The sequence below is a fragment of the Taeniopygia guttata genome, chromosome 5 (genome assembly GCF_048771995.1).
Source record: "Taeniopygia guttata chromosome 5, bTaeGut7.mat, whole genome shotgun sequence".
In the NCBI taxonomy this organism is placed as follows: domain Eukaryota; kingdom Metazoa; phylum Chordata; class Aves; order Passeriformes; family Estrildidae; genus Taeniopygia; species Taeniopygia guttata.
In genome coordinates this window covers 62,597,355-62,614,861 of record NC_133030.1, presented here as the reverse complement: position 1 = coordinate 62,614,861, position 17,507 = coordinate 62,597,355, and the positions used below count along the sequence as shown (strand labels likewise).

At 43.9% G+C, this 17,507-nt stretch overlaps 1 protein-coding gene across 1 annotated transcript; it reads left to right on the top strand.

Annotated features, from left to right (window-relative positions):
• Nucleotides 1-1,002: 1,002 nt before the first annotated feature.
• On the top strand, nucleotides 1,003-17,332 carry RTRAF (RNA transcription, translation and transport factor; the record flags this gene model as incomplete). The annotated part of the gene is given in 8 exon segments (NM_001245508.1): nucleotides 1,003-1,174; nucleotides 3,563-3,687; nucleotides 4,989-5,088; nucleotides 8,673-8,759; nucleotides 9,621-9,709; nucleotides 12,628-12,696; nucleotides 15,383-15,431; nucleotides 17,002-17,332. Coding segments are annotated over 8 exon segments (735 nt in total). The 5' UTR covers nucleotides 1,003-1,113.
• Nucleotides 17,333-17,507: the final 175 nt, after the last annotated feature.

The following is a 17,507-nucleotide window of genomic DNA, read 5'->3' as shown; positions in this document are numbered from 1 at the left end:
TCCCATCCCCAGGGGAAAAACTCCAGCTGGAGCCTTCCCAGTGCTGCCCAGTGCAGAGCTCGGGCTTCCCAGTACAGTGCAAGGCTCCCAGTACTCCCAGTACAGCTCCCAGTGCTCCCCAGTACCCCCAGTACAGCTCCCAGTGCTCCCAGTACCCCCAGCACAGCTCCCAGTGCTCCCCAGTATCCCCAATACAGCTCCCAGTACCCCCCAGCACAGCTCCCAGTACAGCTCCCAGTGCTCCCCAGTGTCCCCAGTACAGCTCCCAGTACTCCCAGTACCCCCAGTACAGCTCCCAGTACAGCTCCCAGTGCTCCCCAGTATCCCCAATACAGCTCCCAGTACTCCCAGTACAGCTCCCAGTGCTCCCAGTACCCCCAGTACAGCTCCCAGTGCTCCCCAGTACACCCAGTACAACTCCCAGTGCTCCCAGTACAGCTCCCAGTGCTCCCAGTACCCCCAGCACAGCTCCCAGTACCCCCCAGCACAGCTCCCAGTGCTCCCCAGTACCCCCAGTACAGCTCCCAGTGCTCCCAGTACAGCTCCCAGTACCACCAGTATCCCCAGTATAGCTCCCAGTACAGCTCCCAATGCTCCCCAGTACAGCTCCCAGTGCTCCCAGTACCCCCAGTACAGCTCCCAGTGCTCCCAGTACAGCTCCCAGTGCTCCCCAGTATCCCCAGCACAGCTCCCAGTGCTCCCAGTTCCCCCCAGTTCCCCACTGGGCGGCCCCTCACAAAGCCCCGCCCCTCACTATAACCCCACCCCTCGTGTAGCCCCGCCCCCGCACTGGCCACGCCCATTTCAGGCCCCGCCCCCTCCACCGCGTCCATACCCAAGGCAGCGCGGCCACTTCCCCTCCCGGCAGCCCTTTCCGCTCTCTGATTGGTCGAAGCGACCGCCGCTCAGCGCGCTGGCCAATGAGCGAGCAGAATGCCGCGCGGGGGCGGGCGTTCCCTTCCTTCCGGCCCGTGTGGGGCCGTCAGCGGGGCCTGAGTGGGGCCGGCACCGGGATCGGGACTGGGATCGGGATCGGGATCGGGACTGGGACCGGGATCGGGATCGGGATCGGGATCGGGATCCGGGATCGCGGCTGGCTCCGGGAGCGGAACCATGTTCCGCCGAAAGCTCTCGGCGCTCGACTACCACAACCCCGCCGGCTTCAACTGCAGGGGTGAGGGGCTGGGGGGGGCTGGACCGGGTTTGGGATTGGATTGGGATTGGGATGGGGATTGGGATGGGATGGAGTGGGATTGGGATGGGAATGGAATAGAATAGGATGGGGATGAGATGGGCATGAAATTGGGATTGGATTAGAATGAGATGGGCATGGGATTGGGATTGGATTGGAATGGGATTGGATTTGGATTGGGAAGGGATGGGGTTGGGATGAGGATTGGTTTGGGATTGGGATCAGAAGGGAATTTGGATTGGGACTGTGATTGGATTGGAATTGGGATGGGATTGGGATGGGATTGGTTTGAGATTAGAAGGGAATTGGGATTGGGACTGTGATTGGATTGGGATTGGAATGGGACTGAGATTGGAATTGGAATGGGATTGGGATGGGATTGGATTGGGATTCAGACTGGAATGGGATTGGAATGGGATGGGGACGGGATGGGGATGGGATGGAATTGGGTTTGGAATTGGAATAGGATAGGGGTGGGATTGGGATTGGATTTGGATTGGAATGGAATAGGATGAGGATGGGATTGGGATTGGATTGGAATGGGATAGGGATGGGATTGGGATTGGGATGGGGATGGGATGGGATGGAATTGGATTTGGAATTGGAATAGGGTAGGGGTGGGATTGGGATTGGATTGGGACTGGAATAGAATAGGATGGGGATGGGATTGGGATTGGATTGGAATGGGATAGGGATGGGATTGGGATTGGGATGGGGATGGGATGGAATTGGATTTGGAATTGGAATAGGATAGGGGTGGGATTGGGATTGGATTGGGACTGGAATAGAATAGGATGGGGATGGGATTGGGATTGGATTGGGATGGGATTGGGATGGAAAAGGTCCCTTCCCAGCAAACCCTTCCATGACTCCATGGCTGAAGCTGATCCAGAATCCCCAGCCCGGCTCTGGGGCGCGGTGACACCGGAGCTGTCCCCTCCTGTGGCACCCCAGCTGCTCCATGAACCCGCTTCTCCCACTTTTCCCAAGGAAATACTGCCCCAAACCAGGACAGCAAAACAGGCTGGGAACTGTGGAATTCCAGCCCCCAAAAAATGGGATTTTGGGTCAAAAGGAGTCAGCAGTGAATGGGAAAAATGTGCATAAATAAAGAATATTTATGCTGTGTTTTTTTGGCAGGATTAATGCTGCATGTGTCGTGCTTGTGCTGAGAGCTCAAAAAAATAGTTTTTAACTCAAAAAGAGTTCGAAACTCAAATTCTCCGTTGTTTTTTCACCTCTGTTTCTGTGCTCCTTGAGTTATAATTATATTCCCAATTAAAGTAATCTGTGGGCTGATGCCTTTAATGAGGTTAGACAGCTGAAAAATGAAAAACACTCAGGGTTGATTTTTGGTCAGAGAATGCACAATTTAGTGGGTTTTTAATGTATATTATGTATAGGGGGGTTTTATATATAGATATATATATTTGTAACCCACTAAAATATATATATTTATAAATAGATGCTAACTAAAATAAATATATACTAACTAAATATATCCATTATAAATATATAACATATATTATAAATATAACTATTATAAATATATATATTATAAATGTATACTAACTAATAAATATATGCTAACTATATATGTACCAACTAAATATATATTTATAACCCACTAAAAGATGCATATTTATAAATATATACTAACTAAAATAAATATATAGTACCTAAATATATGTATATTATAAATATATAAATAATATCTATTATAATTATAAGTCTATTGTAAATATGGAAATATAAATATACAGTAAATATTATAAATATATACAAAGTATATATTATAAATATATAAATGTATCTCTACTATAAGTATATAAATATATCAATATATACTATCTGTACATACTAAAAATATATATTTATGAATATATACTAACTAAAATAAACATATACTAACTAAATAGATGTTATAAATATATGAATACTATATATTATAAATATAACTATTATAAATATATTAATATATTATATATAATAAATATATACTAACTGTAATACCCACTAAATATATATATTTATAGCCCACTAAAATATACATTTATAAATATATACTAACTCAAATAAATATGTACTAACTAAATATATAATATAAATAGATAAATAAAATATATTATAAATATAATGATATAAATATATTTTATATATTATAAATATATAAATGTATACTAACTATATATGCACCCACTAAATAAATATATTTATAGCCCACTAAATAGATGTTTTGTGGGGGTATTCTAATAAATATTGTGGGGTTTTAATGGGAAAAGTGCTCAGAGGCATCAAGATTTCTATGAATCGGATGAAAACTTAAGATAATTTTGAATTCCTGCTTTTTTTTTTTCCTCCTGCCCTCAGATGAAACTGAGTTCAGGAATTTCATTGTGTGGCTGGAGGACCAGAAAATCAGACACTACAAGATCGAGGACCGGGGGAACCTGAGGAACATCCACAGTGAGGACTGGCCCAAATCCTTTGAGAAGGTATTTCCTTGCTGCAAATGACATCTCACAGCTGCTGTGGCACACAAATTACTCTGGCTTGTTACATTTCTAGGAATTTCAGTGTATTATTGAAGCCAAACTGGGCGAGTTGATGACAATGGGGGAATTTTCTGCATAGTTTTCCCTCAGCTTTGTTTGTTTAATAGGTGGAGTATCCATCCTAATCTGGTTTCTTTTTGTTTTTTTGGTTTTTTGCCTGATTTGATTCAGCTCTTGAAGCAGAAGGAGGACTGGCTGCAAATAAACACATTTTTTCTGCAAATAAACACATTTTTCCTGCAAATAAACACATTTTTCCTGCATTACTGCTCCTCCTGTACCAAAAGGAGATGCATGAGGCTCCTGCAGGCCTTGCCAGCATGTGGGGAAAGCTCATCCCTGCTCCTCCTGCCTTTCCAGATGGATTGTCTACATCCAGATGGATTTTCTGCATCCAGATGGACTCTGGGTCATCTCTGAGCACTTGCAGCCACCACAAAGCTCTTGAGCTTTTCCTCTTGCTTCTCATTTCCCTGCTCTGTAATTCCCACTGCCCTCTCATCCCAATTTTTTTTATTCCTGCACACTCTTGCTTTGCTCACTGCTCAGGGGGAACCTGAAATATTCCAAAATCCTGTAGGTAAATGGGAATTATTGGAATTCCTGGCAGCTGGTGCTGTTGTGGTGCCTTTCCTGGCTTGGGGAGAGTGTCCTCCCCATCATTTCCAGAAAATTCCTGCTTTCCAGCCCCTGCCTTCCTTTTCCCTGCTGTGTGGCACTCCTGTCCCTGCAGCAAAGGGATGTGACAGAATGTCACCATGTCCCGGTTTTTGGGAGCCTTGGCAGCAGCCAGGGCTGAGTCTCGTGGTCTGAGACAGAACCTCAGCCTGGTTTTGTCCTCTCTTTTTGTACAAAATCCCTAAAAAAGGGAAAATTACTCCAGGGAATCCTCTGGTTTGGGGAAGCCTTAGGTGGTTTCATTCCAGGTGGGAAAGCTTTGTTCCAATTTGTTCTCCCTTGCCTTGTTCCATCTGCTCTGTGACATGTGCAGAGACCAAAGCAAGGGCATTTTGGTGCAGTCTGGCAATAAAAAAACATTAATTAAAAATGAAATTCCATTATTAGGTGTCAGACTTGAGCTAGAGATGGACTGGGACACTCCAACATGGAATTTCACAGTGACACCTCTTGTTAATTAATATTTTCTGTGGGAAAGTGACAACAGTTCTGTGGCCCCAACTGATTCATCCACTAAAATCCATTTGTTTTCTCTTTTTTTTTTGTTTTTTTTTGCTGCCCAGTACATGAAAGATGTGAACTGTCCCTTCAAAATACAGGAACGACAGGAAACAGTGGATTGGCTTCTTGGCTTGGCTGTGAGGCTGGAGTATGGAGATAATGGTATGAGGGGAATCCGTGTAACACCTCAAAATGGGAGGGGAATGGGGGATTCTGATTCATTTCACAGAACCCCAGCATGGTTTGGGTTGGATGGGACCTCAAAGATCCATGGGCAGGGACACCTTCCACTATCCCAGGTGGCTCCAAGCTCTGTCCAACCTGGCCTTGGACATTTCCAGGGATCCAGGAGCAGCCACAGCTGCTCTGGGCACCTGTGCCAGGGCCTCCCACCCTCCCACCCAGGAATTCCTTCCCTTTGGTTGGAGGAGCTTTGCAGCATTCCCACTGTGGGGTCACTCCCTCTGTTCCCTGGATCCATTCCACGTTCCATTTGCTTTGGAGACAGTTTCACCTGCAACCTTTATTGCCAAAGCTGTGCTGTCCCTGTGTTTTGGGACAGCTCCATCACTGTCCCACCTTCCTGGGAGCCTTGCTGCAGCTGGGAATTTGTTGGCAAAGAGTAAAATGTGTCTCCTCCTTGAAGCCCTCCTGTATTTTCTTGCTGTTTTCTCTGGAGAGTCACAGAGAGATTTGGATTGAAAGGAAGCTGTAAAGACCTTCCAGTCCAACCCCTCTGGCAGGACCAGCCAGGCCAGGTTGCTCCCAGTCCCACCCAGGCTGACCTGGAACACTTCCACAAAGGATGTCCTGCACTTCTGCAGGTGCTTCAGGTAGAGCTTCAGCAAGTCAGGGTTTTCCTTCAGCTTGGAGAGCAGCTTGGAGGTCTTGCAGGAACATCCATCCTTCCTGCCACATCTCTGGAAGGCACAGGGTGACAGGGACAGAGGCACCTCAGCCTCTCCTGGGCTGCCCCAGGGAGCAGCTTTGGGTTGGAAGGTGCCTTAAACCCCATCTCATTCCAACCCCAGGACTGCTAAGCCTGTCCTGGTGTTCCCCACGGTGGTCAGGACCCAGCTCTGCCTGCTGGGGCTGGGCACAGTCTGAGAAGTCCCTTCCTTGTCCCCATGGGCTCCTGGCACCCCTCCCTCACCTTCCTCCAGTAAATCCTGGCTTTCCTGCTGAGGAAAACCCCCAGGAGCAGCAGGCACAGGGCTGGGATGCTCCAGTAAAGCACCTCTGGCACGGTGATGCCCTTGTGGGCACTGCCCTTCTTCTCCAGCTCCAGGGGGGGCACATCCCACACCAGGGTGGCCCAGGAGGGTGGGCAGGAGCGGGAGGAGCTGTCAGGGTAGAAACAGCTGAGCCCAAAAGCCACCAACAGGAGCTGCTCCAGGCTGGGCATCCCTCTGGGATCCTGCTCAGGCCATCCCTGTCTGGCACCCGGAGCTCTGCAGCGTGGGGACAGGAGTTGTCACCCCCCTGTGTCACCAAATGTGCTGTGATGTCACAATGCCCTTGCACACACCGAGTGCCACGGGCAGGGACACCTTTCCCTGCATAAATTCACACTGGTTTTAAGTTTTCATCAAAATCAGGCAGGGTCAAAAGTATATTTCACTTCTTTAAAAAGATAAAACACAATTTCAAGTGTTCCTTTCCACCCCATGCTCAGAGGAGCTGTTTCTTTTCAGCTCCCACAGGACTGGAGCAGCATAACTGCATTTGTTATTTTATTTTGTTTCTGGATAGAGCCAGTCCCATTGTAGATATTTACCCCCTTCTCCCTGTGGGATTGTCTTTATGAGAACTTCCTCTGAAGTGTATTAAATGCTTTATTTTTCGTACTACATTTATTCAGAGAAGTTATTTTTACACACCCCCCCTTTTTTTTCTTTTTCTTTTTTTTTTTAACAAGGAGGGGATGTGGAACCCTTGGGAACTAGGACAAAGTTATGAAAAAGTGGAGTTAAATCTCCCCAAGTCACAGCAGCTCCATCTCCTTGTGGAGAGTGTGGGAATACAAATGTGATTACTGGTGGCAAAATAACAACAGCCAAAGTGCTGCTTTTCCATTGCCTTTAATTCCTGCAGGGCTGAGCTCTGCCCAGAGCAGGGATGGGATACAAATGCCTGTGATGGGATCCTCAGTCCCTCATGATGGGCAAAATGAGCTGCCTGTTCCTTGGGATTGTGTGAAAAAGGAGGAGTTCAGGAGCTTCCATCCTCCAAAGGCTTGGAAAACCCCAGTGTGGGCTGTGAACCAAACCCTGAGCTGGAAATGTTTCATTTGCTCATCAGGACCAACATCATCCCCCAGTTCTTGATCCCTGCTCGAGGCAGAGGGCCCTGGCAGTAGAACTGAGGGATTTCAGAAGTGGCAGATCTGGGAGATGCAGCTTGTGTGCTGAGTCTTTGCTTCTTTTTTGCCAGGGTTGGGATTAAATTGTGAGATACTGATGCCTCAGGTTTAGCTTTTCTATTTTTCACATTCTGTGCTGCTTTAGTATGTGGGTCTGGGCTCCATACCAGGGGATGCTGAGCTCTCTGCACAGAGCAGGGAGACAAAACAATTCCTGCTCCAGCTGGGCACCAAGGACAAATGATCCAAATCTCAGCCCAGGAGCACAAACACCGTGGGCTGGAGAGAGAAAAACAAGCAGGATGGGACTGCCTGGGCTAAAGCTGGAATGGGACAATGAACTCCAAGGTGCCAATGGAGCAGAACTGATCCCAGGGAGAGCCCCTGTGACCAGTTGTCCATCTTTGTGTCCGTTTTGGGTTGTGCTGCCCAAGGTGGATTCATTGAGGCCTCTTAATAAATCCCTACTTTGTTCTTTAACTCCACCCAGTCTCTGTTCTAGCTCAGCCTTCTCAAGGCATCATGGTATTTCTTGTTGGGACTCAAAATAAGCAGATGTTTATTTTTTCAAATCAATGTTAGTCTCACAGACCCTGAGTTCTGCAGCACTTCACTCCAACAAACTAAAAATGGAGCCCCATCTCTCTCTCTAAAAGGCCTTTTAAGGGTAATATGTCCAATTAAGAAATGACACCTTAATTATTTTCACTTTTAACCCAATAACCAACCACCCGTGGCTGCAATGTGGGCTTTTTTATCCAATTACACAAAACCACCCAAACCCATGGAGAAGAAGGTGAAGAAGAAGGATCAGCCTCCACCCTAAAACCTCCACCTTGCTTTATATCTATTACTATATCCTGAAAACTTAAACTCTGAGTTTCCCACCCTGTGATATCACACACTTCTATTCAAACTCCACCCCCACAATCCCAGCTCTGCCATTCCATTCTGGAAGCTTCTCCACGGCCTCAGGTCAATGCAGAGTTCTCTTGGGGGTCAGAGTCTGTCAGCACAGAAAGTCTGAAATTCCCAATAACCAAATTTCCAGCACTTGTTCAGCCTCCTGGGGTGAGGCTGTAATGAAGAGCATCCTGCCCTGTGGGACAGTGTGGAGGCTCTTGAGGCTGCTCCTGGAACCTCTCTGCAGCTGGGAGCTCTTGGAGCACCCCACAGGAGTGGCAACATTTGGTATCATTAATGGGGAGCACCAAAATCCCAGTTTATAAACCCAGAAATCTCAGTTTATAATCCCACAAGGCTCCTGGGCAACCACCACACCCCAAAAATCCAGCTGTAACACCACAGCTCCTTGCTAAACTTTGAGTTAGTTATTTTTGCCATTAGTGCTGATGATTTTTGTGTTTGCCTCCTTATTTTGCAGCTGATAAGTACAAGGATTCCACTCCTGATGGTGCTAAAAACGCTGACAACACAGCAAAAAATGCAGAGCCACTGATTAACCTGGATGGTGAGTGTGCCACAAGCTCCTGCATGGGCATGTGCTCCATGGCCTCTGTGTTCCTCAGTTGGTTAATCCTATGATGTAGATTTTTTTAAGCCCCATTTAAAGCTTTAGGAACGCTGATCTGAACATCTAGATGAACAGCTTTGCTCTGTAAATCAAAATTACTTATTGTAGTTGAGGGAGAAGTAGCAAGATGCCTTAAAAAATAAAAATATCCAAGGAGACATGATGGCATGCTGGTTACTTCCATGCTGTCAGGATTTTCTTCTTGGCTCAGTCTTCCCCAGCTGTTCTGTCATAATATAATTTTCGTTTTTTTTCCTGGTAGGCACAGACAAAATAAATGGAAGTGCTGGGAAAGAACTGCTAAAATCAACCCTAAATCTTCCAAGTGTTTTTCCATTCCTCCATCTCCAAAAAGGCAGGGATTGATCCTGCCCTCACTAGCAGCAGGGATAAATGATATAAAATAATAAAAATGTACAAAGAATGTACAGAATACAATATCTGCCTGTAATTTGCTTTATTTTCAAGCACTTTGCCTGGTTATGTAGCCCAGTGCTGATTCCTCTGCAGCCAAATTGTTTCCTCACTGCATGGAATAATGGATTTAAGGTTGGAAAAGCCCTCTAAGGTCACTGAGCCAAACAATTAACCCAACACTGCCACATTCACCACTAATTAATGTCCCCAATTGCCTCATCCTTGTTTTTTGAACACTTCAGGGATGCTGGGGAATTGCTCTTGTACATCCTTAAGAGCAATCCAATGCCATGGAGTCAGGGAGCCAGTTCTGCCTGCTGGAACCAGTGAAACAAAAATAAATTATCATTTATTTTTAATGATAATCTTTATTTTTTCCAGTGAATAATCCTGATTTCAAGGCTGGGGTGATGGCTTTGGCTAATCTGCTTCAGATCCAGAGACATGATGATTACTTGGTGATGCTCAAGGTGAGTTTCCCACTTTTCCTCATTTTTTCCTCAGTTTTTCCTCATTTTTCCCTCATTTTTTCCTTCTTTTCCCCAGTGCCTGGTGTGTGTTCATAGCTTGAGGTGCAGTTAGTGATAAACACGTATTTTTAGGCAAATATAGGGGAAAAATACCCCATATATATGTCTTTTCAAGATAAGAACACAATTCATGGAAATTCCTGCAGGGAAAATTACCCTGGTAAACAATTTTTGCTGAATTCCTTAAGGAACATCCTTAAAAGAGAAGGTTCTTTTTCAGTGCTAGAAATTAAGAGAAACTCGAAAATTTAAAAGTTAATGATGCCAAAGATGTTTTAAACAACATCCAAGGGAGGAACCACTGTTAAAAGTTTCTTTTTTATTTTTGTCCTATGAACTGTTTACTCCTTGTCTTTATTTTATTTAATTTAGTTTTGGCAATTAATTAGTACTTTTAAGTGCACTAAATAAGCTGATTAATTTTCTAAACCATATTTTTTATGCCTTTAAGGAAATTTCTGATGGAACTCTATATAGATTTGGGGTCAAGCCCATACTGTATTTTTTTAAATAAAAAATACATTATTGATGAGAGTATAAAATCCCAAGTTCGTACTTGATCATGTCATACTATGGGAGTAAACTCGGTTTTGTTTGGCATTAAAATAAAAGCATTTCACTGAAAAAAAAACCCATAAAGTTCTGTTCATGACAATAGTTGTGACATTTGCTAAACTTATTTTGGAGATATCAAAAGCTGTGGGTATTGAAGTTTATTTAGTGAAAGTCTGTAAATCTTGGAAGACATCATGGTAACCTGGTTTCTTAAGGAATTATCAGCCTGCAGTTATTCCATCCAATTTTTTTCCCTCCTTTTTCTTTTTCTCCTTTTTTTCCTACTTTCCCTTCCCAAAATACCCTTCTCCAATCTTTAAGGAGCGTGGAAATCTCATACCCACCACCAAAAAACACTCAAAACCCCACAAAAATCAGTGAAAAGGGATATCAGGTAGGGAGAGGAGACCTGGGTGTGGTGATATTGAGGATTTGCAGCATGAATGAGCTCTGCTCTTATCAAAATTCCTTCAGATCTTCTCTGAAGGAAACTCTAGAGGATTTATAATTCTGCATAAATGTGTTTTTATTTCCACATCCCTTTTTTTCAGACAGATTTAGGCAAAACCAGCCTGAATTTTCTTGCTTTTAATTCCAGCAAGAGTGGATTCCTGCAGTGAAAATCCACATTCCAGGAGCAATGCACAGCTGGTTTTGGGGTTGAGATGATGATATTAGAAGGTGTCAATCAAACTCTCCAATTCTCCCCCACAATAAGCAGGTTTGCAGGGAATTTCTGATCCCTATCCAGGCTGGGGCACTCAGGAGTGGATGTTTTGGGAGAGCCAGAGGGTGCAGGCACACCACAGACATCTGGCTAGGGGGAGCAGAGATTTAAATCTCATTTTCTTCATTTAAACCTGGCAAGTTGATCAGAAAGCATCTGTAGGACACAGATGGAGATTTCCTAATGCCAAAGGCACTTGGAATTCTCTTCCACTGGGTCTGGTTTCACTGCTGGAATTAAACTCCTCATCAAACCATCCCTTTGTCCAGGCCACTTCCTTCAGTGACAGATTTCTAGAAGTATTTAAGTGACAACTTTCTGGTATCAGCTCAACTTTAATCATGACCAAAACTGGGAGAAATCCTGGGGGAGAAGCACGGAGCTGCTTCTGTCACTTTTGGCTGCTCATCAGGGAGAGTCTGAGCAATGTGCTTGACAGAGCCAGTTCTTCTTTCCTGTGGAAATCTGCCTGCATGGTATTCCTGCAGTTATTTTTGGAGGCATTTGGAGCTGTAGGTATCAGTAACTGATAGCTCTGATAGGATTTCACCCCATGTGCTGGAGCCAGGGAGAACAGATGAGCTCCAGGATTGTCAAAGTCAAGGCTGCTCTTGTTCCCAAGGCTAAAATTAATTCCTTTCTGCTCTCAGCCTTTTCCAAGCCTGCCTGGGAACCTTGCTCCAGGTTTCTCTGCATGTGGGAGGTGGTTCAGCACCTCCTAAAAGATGCTGGCAGCAGCATTTCCATCCCAAGGCAGCATTTCCATCCCAAGGCAGCATTTCCATCCCAAGGCAGCATTTCCATCCCAAGGCAGGATTTCCATCCCAAGGCAGGATTTCCATCCCAAAGTAGCATTTCCTCCCCAGAGGAGCTGTATTGCTGCAGAGTTAAAAGTGTGAGAACTCAGCAAAAGAAGCTTGGTGCTGCTGCCTTGGGGTTGTGATCAGCTCATTTTGGAATCATGGAATTGTTTAGGTTGGAAAAGACCTTGAAAATATTGAGCCCAACCATTGCCAGCACTGCCACATGTGTCCCTGAGTGCCACATGCACACAGCTTTGAAATCCCTCCAGGGATGGGGATTCCACCACTGTGAAACCTTTTCCAGTGCCTGTCCACTATTCCCAGGAAGAAATTTTCCCTGATATTCAACCTAAACCTCCCCTGGCACAGCTTGAGGTCGTTTCCTCTTGTCCTGGTCCTTGTTCTCTGCCAGGAGATCCCAAATCCCTCCTGGCTTCTCCCTCCTGTCACCCTCCTGAGCCTCCTTTTCTCCAGGCTAACAATCCCAAGCTTTCCAGGCTATTCCTTGTATTTTGCAGCTTCTGTCCCAGGAGTGGCAGGAATTAATGGTATGAAATCAATGTCCATGTCACTTCTGGTTCTCTCACCTAGGTGAGCTCCTGCATGCCAAGATTATTCCTAGATGGAAAGATTTAAGGGCTGGAAAAGTTAAAAAAAAAAAGTCACAAAACTGGGCTTGAGGTTATAATTTTGGCTCTTTTCCTTTTGGAATTGCTGAGAAATGCCTCAAGACATGAATTAATTGCTGTCCCCTTTCTATGTTTTTTTCCCAGGCAATTCGGATTCTGGTTCAGGAGCGCCTGACACAGGATGCCATAGCCAAAGCCAGCCAGTCCAAGGAGGTTTGTACCCATGGCCAGGCTTAATTATTCCATTAATTAATGAAGATAAAGCTCTGTCCCCTCAGTCAAAACCACTTCTGTTGCAACACTTCCTTTGGGAGGATGGTGGGAGCTTCATTTATCCCAACCTGCTGATTCCAGCAGGTCTGGGGGATTATGGAGAGCAGGAGACAAAGCTGGTTTTGTTCCATGTGAATACAAATACACCTGTGTGAGAAATCATGGAAAAGCTCTTCCCTGAGTTCTTTTCCAGAGGATTATCCTGACTGTTCAGTGCAGCAGGCCTGTAGTATGAGGAGAAATGCATGACCTGGCTTCAACTTGGAATTAGCAGCATTGGCTGCATAAAGAAGTTGAAATATTCGTTTTTTGGAGTGGTTTGCTTCATGTGGACACCTCATACGTGTTCAAGGAATGGGATGTTGGAAATCCAGCTCCTTCCCCCCAAAAAAAAGGAACAGTGAAGGAAATTTCTGCCCTTAAACTGATATTTTTGCAGAATTCTTTGCTCACCACGAGCTGTCTGTTGGGAAGGTGTTCCAGGGGATGACTGTGGGTTTTTAGTTTGGGATTTCCTCACCATTCCAGATCTCTGCAGCATTTGGGGGAAGGCTGGGAAAGGCAGCCTCACCTGCCCTCAGGTGTCTTGAGTAGGAGTGTCCCTGCTAAAGCAGCTGGATCTGCTCAGAGAGCCCAAATTCCTTCCTTTTTTTTGGCAGCTGCTCACAACAATCCATTCTTTATTTATTTATTTATCAAAGCTTTGGACCTTCAAATCCATAAAACTGTCCAAAGAGCAGGAAAACAGCTGAGCTGAGCCTGTTGTCTTCATTTTAGGTTCTGTAATGTTAATAAAAAGCAGCTTTTAGTTGTTGTTTTCATAGCTGCACAGCTGGGATCAAAATGAGATTTTCTTGGAGGAACAGGGAGATTTTTTTTTTTTTCTGCCAGGGAATTGTTCATTTCTGATAGAGCTTCAAAGCATCAGCAGGGCTGAGATTTCTCTGTCTGGGAGATAACCTGGGAGTGTTTTTTCTTTAGGAATGCCACATTCCAAGGCGTGTGGAGAAAAGGGAGTGGTGAGAAGCAGGAAAATCTGTGCCAGGAGGGACCATCAACATCTTCATGTGCCAGGGGAAAAAAAAAAGAAATATCTCCAAAGCAGAGAGGATGGCTAGGTTGGGAATTAAAAAAAAAAAAAAAAAAAAAAAGAAAAGGAAAATTAGATTTATTCTTCAGGTTTTTCAGGTTTTGACTGATTTGTAAATGGCCACATTTTTGTGCAGCATTCATAAATCAGGTTTGTAGGGAATGAGACTGGAAATGAAGTTGTGTGTGCAGTTCCTGATGTAAAGGTGCTCTTTTTTTTTTAGTTTATTCCCTGTTTGAAGGATCATGAGCTTGTTGTAGGATGGGCTGAGGGGATTCCAAAGGCAGCTTCCCAAAAAGGATCAGACTCAGGGAGTGTGGGAAGAAGGCAGGATAAGGAATTTCCTGCTGCCAGGTGACACTGGGGGAACCTTGGGCAACTCATCTACAAAGAACTGGGAGGAAAAAAAAAAAAAAAGATTTTAAAAATGACAATTTTTCCTCAGAAACACCCCAGGATGGCAAGGACATTAAGTATAAAGCTCAGTTCTTAAAAAAAAAAAAACATATAGGAAGTCTGATATTTCTGGAATCTTTCTGAAGTGGCTTTAGTGGCATTTTGATCACCAGTTTTAACAGTGGAGATGGATTTTTAAGATTGCAGTTGAACGTGGATTTTACTATAAAGGCCATGGAAAAACCCCACTTTTTGCAAATGAGTTGCAGCCAACAGTTTGTGTTTAATGTGTATTTTGATCAGCTCAGATTCTTTTTTTTCCCCATGTGTATAAAAGCCTTTAAAGGAAATTTTCACAGTCTTTAAAAAAAAGCTTTACAGCCCCATCCCTGCAGAAATTAACAGCATTGAACTCTGATGTTTTTGTTGTGCAAGATGCAAGGCTTTTGGCAAATGTTGAAAAAACTTACTGAGGGTAATAAAAGCAAATTCTGGGGTTTGGAATGTTTAATTTTAAGTGCATGTTGAAGCTCCCTGAGTGATGATTTAGTGTGACCATTCCTCTGCAGCTGGACAGGGCAAAGGAAACAGAGCAATGCTTAGAAATGGCCACTAATAAATTTTGCCTTGGGAGTGTTTTAGTAGAGAAAACGTTTAAAAAATTGAATAATTTCGCTTTATTCCTAAGCTTAACACTTGAGCAGATGCTTCTGGGGATGTTGTGAGCTCAGCAAAACTTGATTACAGAGAATTTCTGCAGCTCTTTGCAGTCAGCCCCTGCTCAAAGCCTGGCAGCTGTTGAAAGGCAGAAGTTTCTAAGAAAGCCCAGTTTTGTTTTCCTGGGAAGCTGCTGCCTTGGGTGATGGCTCCCAGTCCTGCTGTTGGCCTTTTAAGGATTGAATGCAGGCACTGTGTATCCGCTGAGGGATTCTTGAGCAGGAAGATTTTTCTGTAATAATCCTCCGGGTTTGGTGTCTCAGGACACAGAGGGAGTTGTTGAATCAACTTTTCAAGCTTTTCACACATTTTTGTCTAAGCAAAACCTCTATTTTCTCCCCTAGTTACCTGCTGTAGTACTTGATTTTATTTACCAGACATCTAAAATTACATTTTTAACAGTTTTTTTTTTCCCTTTTCCAGGGTCTGCCTGTTGCTCTGGAAAAGCACATTCTTGGATTTGACACGGGAGGTGAGCACTGCTCCTAATGTGACTTTTAAATGGGAATGTTTGCCTTTGACAGAGTTATTACTGTCAAATCCAGAGCTGATGTGGACAGTAAAAAACCCTGCAGTGGAAAGAATTCCTCCCTCCCAGCTGGTTATTTACGAGCATCCCTGAGCACTTTGGGTTTGGAACAGCAAAACCTAAATCCAGTCTGGTTGGAATCTTGTTTAAATCCCAGCTTTTAATGCAGCCCAAGGAATGCATCCTGCTGTTTGTAAATCCTGCTGCCACCAGCAGAGGACAGCTGTGCTGCTTTCCTGAAATCCCATCCAGGCAGCTCAGCCTGGTGGATCATTGATAAACCTGATGGATCATTGATAAACCTGATGGATCATTGATAAACCTGATGGATTATCGATAAGGAACAGCCACCCAGGGGACTGGGGCTCCACAGGCTTCACTTCTGCTCCTCGTCACTTAAATCAATGCTTGGAATGTTTCACACCAACCTTGCAGTGGGAGGTTGGAATGAGGTGATCCTTAAGGTCCTTCCAGCCCAACCCAGTCTTTTGTGCTTTTAATTGATCATTTTTATTTATTTTCATTATAATGTGGATATTTTAAATTAATATGTTATTTTATGTATGTATATATTGTTATGTTTTTATTATATTTAAGTTTTTATTTATTTTGTATGGTTATATTTTTGTTATAAATTTTTTATTGTTTTATTAAGATCAATTTTTATTTAATTATTTATATAAATGTATTTATTTAAATTTATTTTTATTTATTTATATAATGTATATAATTTATATAATGTATATAATTATTTCTATACATAATATAATAATAATGTATTTCTAATTATAGAAGTATACCTTTATGATGTTTTTTATTTGTATATTTTATTTTTTTATTAATTTAAATTTTTTAGGGGTTGTAAGTTAAATTTTTTTGTCCTTATGTAAGGTTTTTTGGGGTGTTTTGCTTTGAGTTTTTTTAGTTTCTTTTTGGTTTTTTTGCAGGTTTGGGGTTTTTGTTGTTGTTTTTTGGGGGGGGGGGATTTTTTTTGTTTGATTTGGTTTAGTTTGGCATCAGGATTTCCATCCCAAGGCAGCATTTCCATCCCAGGGCAGCATTTCCATCCCAGGGCAGCATTTCCATCCCAAAGCAGCATTTCCATCCCAAGGCAATATGAATCACCACTTTTAACAGTGGAGATGGATTTTTAAGATTGCAGTTGAACGTGGATTTTACTATAATGGCCATAGAAAAACCCCACTTTTTGCAAATGAGTTGCAGCCACCAGTTTGTGTTTAACGTGTGTTTTGGGCTTTTTTTTTGTGGTTTTTTTTTGTATTAAAAAAATTTCTGTGGTTCCCTCATTCCCTGAGGCTGCAGGGTGGTGGGGAAGGTTTGGAGACCACCCCATCCCTGTCCAGCAGCAGGGAACGTCCTTCTGTTCCCATCCTGGAAACCACCAGCAGACACAACATGCAGGGTGCTAAAACTTCCCTAAATCCCTCCTGTGAGCTGAAAATGATGGTTAAACCCACAGCTAATTGCAGTTCCTCTCTGTGCCCCTCCCCAGATGCTGTTATCAACGAGGCTGCCCAAATCCTGCGCCTGCTGCACATCGAGGAGCTGCGGGAGCTGCAGACCAAGATCAACGAAGCCATCGTGGCCGTGCAGGCCATCATTGCTGACCCCAAGACTGACCACAGACTGGGAAAGGTGGGGAGATGAAGGGAGGAAAGCTCCCAGCCCCCCCAGGGGTGCTTAGTGCAATTAGGAGCAGCTCCTCTCTGGCACGCAGCTCGAAACGGGATTAATTTGCCTGTTTGGGAAAGAAAACAGGAAATTGAATTCTGACTTCTGATGACTTACCAGATTTTTCTTTAAATAAATGAAATCGAGGGAAACAGATTGTTCTGATGAGCTCTGAGTTGGCAAATAGGACTTTTTTCTTTTCTGTGTGTGTGTGTGTGTCTCTTTTTTGTTGTGTTTGGCTTTGTGTTGAGGGGATTGTTACATAAAATCTTCTTTTCCTGAGGTCCTGCCCTAGGAACAGCTTACTCGCTGCTTCCCCACACTGAA